Raw genomic sequence first — 5,703 nt, 5'->3', positions numbered from 1 at the left:
ACTAGTTCATAGACCAAATCGCAACACTTCCCCAAATCCCAGTTGAAAAAACGATCAGCAGTTCACTCAAATCTACTCTCACTGTTCGCTCGCTCTACCAACACGTCAAACGGACGATGCTGTGGCACAAGGGTCATGATCACGAACTATATACAGGGCAAAGAACGACGGAGTGAAGTTTCGAGCGATGCTCCCATTAGCAGTGGCCATTGGTAAAGAGAAGGTGATGTTGGATCGATAAAGCTGCTTCCCGTAGGCGGGCACGAGGAGGGACGTTCCAGAGCGGGGATGATAGAGCTAGGGAGATGAAATAAATATCCACACTTTTGGCAGTGAAGTCAGGCAGGGGGAATCGGACCGCAGCAGTGTCCTCCGGGAGTGGGCAGCTTTAGAGCGTGGTGACTTGCATCGGAAGCGCTTAGTGGTAGTAAGCCAGCGGAGCGGCAGCCTTGCCATGGTACTCTACGGTTCCGTGAGCTGGAGCATAGGCGTGCGAGGCGTACACAGCCGGGGCAGCATGGGTGGCGTACACGGCCGGGGCAGCGTGCGAGACGACAGTCTTGGCAACGACGGCTGGGGCAGCATGGGCATAGACGGCCGGGGCATGGGAAGCGTAGACAGCCGGGGCATGGGAAGCGTAGACAGCCGGGGCCGAGTGCGAAGCATAGACCGGGGCGTGGTGCGAGGCATACACGGCCGGGGCGGCATGGGCAACGACGGCTGGGGCGGCGTGGGCAACAACGGTCTTGGCGTGGACGGACGGGGCCGACTTGCTGACGACGGCGTTGAATCCGTTCACATCATCGGCGGTGTAGTCGACGGTGCGCACGGAACCGTCTGGCTCGACGAGGGAGTACTGGCCCTTCACGACATCACCGTCGCGGCTCTCAACCTGCGACTTGACATCTCCGGTCAAACTATCGTGAACACCATAGTTGTAGGAGTATTTAGGGTGAGCCTGCAACGAACAAACGCAACCGGAAGCGAACGGTTAGCGATCATCAAACGTGACCTTGAGCAACCAAACTACAAAACTGTATTCGCTACCAATGGAACACAGTTTCCGCTGGAGCAGTTTAAATTATTCCACTTTATATGCAGCTACCGACGAGGAAGGTGTGGCTAACATATTCCTTCATTATCATATTATCTGTTTCGGTGAATTATAGATGAGATTGTTCTGTGATCGAATTTCAGTAGCATTTTCCATTAATTTTAATGACCCTACCTTTTAACAGCAATTTTAAGATACATTTCAACAAACTATTAAAAAGCGATCGTGTGTCGATCGATCGTAATAACGTGTTCGCTTTACGCATTTATCCGAAAAAAAAACAAACGTCTCAACACAGATGCATTACTCTGGTTGCACATCGTGTCAGTTTTCACTCACCTTCGCAAGTGCATCGATTAAATGGAATGATCAACTGTTTAGAAAACGCGATCAAGGGCAGGTTACGCATTGGTGCTTGAGTTGAAATAAATGCAGCTACAATTGGATGTTTCGCGACGCGTCACCAAAAGTGGTAGATGATCGCCCTCAAACCGTGTTGCCACTAATGAGGTTTCGTCTTTAAAAGGTTTTGTTTATTTCGCCACAGTACGGGCGGAGTTGTGATGTGGGAATATGTATATATCTTGCATTTTTGATTCGAGCACAACAATACTGTTAGGCAGTGGCGATATTCTCACGTTTTTGCATAAACAATTAGAATTATTTCAAGTACAAGGAAGTCTTTCAAGTTCTTAATCAGGCATCCAATGAAAACTGGATTACTGGATGCTTCTAGAGCAAATTAATCATGGAAATGCAACAAAAGATTTCAAGCGACGAACCTCACAATAATGATTTTTACATGGTTTCGACTTCATTGTGCTAATTTATCGGGCTATTGGCTATAATGCTGTACAATTTTCTAAATCCAATCATTGAATTACATCTTATTATTTAATAATAATTTTAACTTTTCGATCAAACATCAACTTTAATCGTAGATAATACACATTCAAAAACAAAACTTGAATCCTTGTTAATCTAATCATAATCACTTCAACAATTTCGCTACAATTTTGAGTAAGGAACGCTGATCCTTTTCTAAGGACTCTTTACTTACGTAGTAGTCTCCCTGGTATTCATGGGCGAGCGGGACCACAGCAGCGGCGGCAACTCCGATAACAGCCAGGCACACAAGCGACTGCGAAGAAAACGATCGGAAGATTGAGAAGAAATTAGAACACACTTGCACACACACACACTACAATAAATCAGCTTCTGGTAAGGTAGCTTCCGATAACCAGAACCTCCAACAAGGCGTAAACTAACACAAAACGGAACTCACTTTGATGAAAGCCATTTTAATTGGTTTTGGGGGGTTTTAGGTTGTGTTTAGCAAACTTTGCTTTGCACTAGGACGAGTTCTGAACTGCGAATGATATCTAACTGATTTGTGCTGACCGCTTTTATAGTCAACTCCACCCGTGCGTTTGCCACTGCCGGTGTCCGTGGGGCTTCGGCTAGTGGATTTTGTTGTTCCTCGGGTCTCCTTTGCCCATCGTCTACCTTCGCCCATACCCACCCGGCAGTTCGTTCCCTTTCACTCTCAACGGTTCGCTAGCGCCGTTTCATTCGCCTTCTAAATCTCAAGTCACCGTTCGAAACCGAGACCAAGCTCTCCAAGCTGTTCTTGTGGCCGTAAACGTACGACACAGTTGATCTTAGTAAGAGACTGAACGTGGAGATGGGGAGAGCGAGAGCGTCTTTTACACAAAACGTCACACGCCAAGGAAGACGGAGCAAGCAGAATGAGCAAGAGAGCCTCTTGCCTAGTAATCGTAATAGTGTCCAGCATGCCAAGATGCTGCAAAGTGTGACCCACGAAGGGGGAAGCAAAACCGAAACACTACCGCGTATGCATTTGGTGGAGTACATTACAGAAGGGAGGTCGCAACGGCCAGAGTGTCATGCGAGATACCGTTGATGAGTGACGTCAGGACTGGCTGGAGGCCGTAGCGCCGTACGGGCGGAGAGGGGGCCCATTATTTTACCACTCAATCGATCATTACACGACCGATCTCGTAGAAACGAGAACGATACGAACGATGTTGGAATATAGGGGGTTAACGGTTGGAGGCTGGACAATTTTACAACACCCTGCACGATGGCTTTGGACGTAGTGCCGGATGCGTTTTGTGGCGTGCGTTCGCAAGATCCAATATACAAACGAGAGTAAACTGAAAAAAAAAACCTTTATTAAACATCACGCACCAACAAAGCATTCTTGTGAACGAACCATGAAATGAGATGGAAACCTCACAGGTCCGGTTATTGGTCCTGTGTGGTCGTGAACCGAAAGCCCTAAAAACCGATCCATATCCTCATTTGTCCGATGGGAGTGATTTGGTTTTTATGAACCCCTCCCTATCGTGCTTTCCTCCCGGAGGCCACCGTCTTTCGGCAGAACCGAGCGGATTGGTCAAGAGTGAAGGTCAATCTGTGGTCCAGGTGCGAATAAGAATTTTCTTGCCGATTCCACAAGCGTCGGGTACAAGCTTACACGTTCGAGCATATCGGTGGGACAAACAAAGAATGCTTTCATGATTTGCCATTGAAGGGCTGTTGAAAAAGGGCAATAGCTAAACGTGCCATGCGTCACATCCGGCTGACGGGCTGGTTCGGTGCCGTGGGTTTGATTGAATTTTTGAATGAAAATTGCACACCATCAATTTTGATTCCGGGAGTGTACAGAGCTGTTAATCTTTAGTAACTTCCTCTTCGCCATATTGGGTATGATTTGATGGCAATGTTATTCCAAACTAAAAATAAATGGTATGATCATATGATTAACTAATTCTATTATAATTTATATGTCCTTGGCATAAACTACCGATAAATAATCATTTAAACTAATTCAACATCATTTAGAGAAGTAGATTACATTTCGACCCAACTCTCTTGTCGTAAATCATGAAATTTAAATCTTTTGTAAAAATTAGTGTCAAATTCTTTAACTGGTTCAATATTAACTCCCATAAGTGGATAATAATGATTTGTTAGTTTTGAATGATTAATTGTTCATTGATTAATTTTCATTTGGAAATTATTAGTAGATACCCAAATGCACCAACATTGATGTAACAGTGCGGAATTCACATACTTCCTCACATTTTTTTTACTTCTTATTTATTTGGTATTTGGTATTTGACACTTTATTAGTTCTTGAAATTCCGAACAGTATTGATATAAGTTCATGTTTAATAATTCCAACATCACCATCAAAACATACACTCAACCGCTTTCATACCGTTATAATTATTAAGTAAGTTGTCATTGTGTGGTGGCATTTGTGTAGCAACCAGTCCTGTCATTGTGTGGTAAGCTTAATGCGTTTTTAAACCTTCCACATAAAATTTCGGAATCTTTGCGATGTCTGTTCCAAAACCAGCGGACACAAAAGACGCACGCCCCAAAACCTACCACCCACGGAACAACTGTGCAAGGGTGAATGGTGAAGGCGCGCACTGGATACAACAACAAAAAATAAATAAAACCGCAACCATCAGCTCGTTCAGCTTCACTTCCCGAATCTTCGGGTGGCATGCGAGCGACTCCACTTAGTAGCAACAGTCAACATTTAGCTGTCAAATGGTCGAATACAACCGAATGAATAAATGCTCCAAAGACAAATGATGCCGGTAGAGAGGACGCCCAAGTCACACACCCCGAGGGCAAAGAAACATGAAAGATCGCGTTCCACGAACGGTCTGGGCCGTATGTGCTGGGCGCAGGAGACCCCCGTATCACTAGCCGTATGCTGCATGGGCTTGGAAGCATTAAGCACCGCGCATATCGTGTCGAAATGTTCGGTGGTGTTCCGACCACTATTTCGCACCGTGAAGGAGAAAGGTTGTGGGGCGATGGTGACGAAAGAGCGGTCGTACCTTTGGCGTTTTATTTTTCGCGCGCAGAGTTCAATGTCAATGGTAAAGTTCTTGGGCTGGGTATAAAATTCACTCCTTAAGACACCGCCGCGGCTGCGCTATGCGCTTGCGTATTATTTTCGCAACCAACGATGCTGCTCTCGGTTACTGCGAACGTTGATCCGCGCGATTGGGCCGACTTCGAAACGGTAACACGGCTCCAAACCAATGTCAATGTCACGCAGCCTCCGCGACCAGAGCCTGGGGGTCAACAGTCGGCGAAGTGCCCGTTAATCCATTTCTTTGCTTACCTCGGGCTGACTGATTTGCAAAGTGGTGCTTCAATTAATGCGCATCGCTGCAACGGTGTAATGGCAAGCAAACGATTCGAGCCCTTCAAGGAAAATCAATTGTAACTGGGGCTGCGGGTCTTCAATTGATGCACTGAGTCAGTGGTGAATAAACCTTTTGTTTAATTCACTTTTTTATATTTGATATAATACTGACTAGAATACATGAAAATGTACTTAAAACTAAATAGTAGTATAGTTTTACGTCTAATATTCAATTATTCTTACAATATAAATCAAACTTAAACAATTTTAGATCAGAAATTGGTACATGACCAATAAACATCGTGAATGGGAAACTTGCGTTTCACTGGCCAACATCATCGTACGAAGTTTTCTTTGCTTCATTCGCCACTTTGCAACCCACCTTTACTCCGCAATTACTGATTTATAATGACAGAATCGGTCCAACATCGTCGATATTCAATTGAAGCTA

The 5,703-nt window shown here is 45.1% G+C and overlaps 1 protein-coding gene across 1 annotated transcript; it reads right to left on the bottom strand.

Moving 5' to 3' along the window:
• Window positions 1-418: 418 nt before the first annotated feature.
• On the bottom strand, window positions 419-2,354 carry LOC128712710 (larval cuticle protein A2B-like). Its single transcript, XM_053807595.1, has 3 exons — window positions 2,340-2,354; window positions 2,115-2,195; window positions 419-958 (listed from the first exon to the last, which is right to left on the bottom strand). Exons 1-3 carry the CDS (start codon window positions 2,352-2,354, stop codon window positions 419-421), a joined length of 636 nt encoding a protein of 211 aa, XP_053663570.1.
• Window positions 2,355-5,703: the final 3,349 nt, after the last annotated feature.

The sequence above is a fragment of the Anopheles marshallii genome, chromosome 3 (genome assembly GCF_943734725.1).
Source record: "Anopheles marshallii chromosome 3, idAnoMarsDA_429_01, whole genome shotgun sequence".
Lineage (NCBI taxonomy): Eukaryota > Metazoa > Arthropoda > Insecta > Diptera > Culicidae > Anopheles > Anopheles marshallii.
This window is presented reverse-complemented; position numbering and strand designations above follow the sequence as displayed.

Bases quoted from the DNA above. Each gene is read 5' to 3' on its own strand.
- LOC128712710 (XM_053807595.1), bottom strand. The intron at 959-2,114 runs GTAAGTAAAGAG...TGTTCGTTGCAG, and splicing joins AATACCAGGGAGACTACTAC to GCTCACCCTAAATACTCCTA.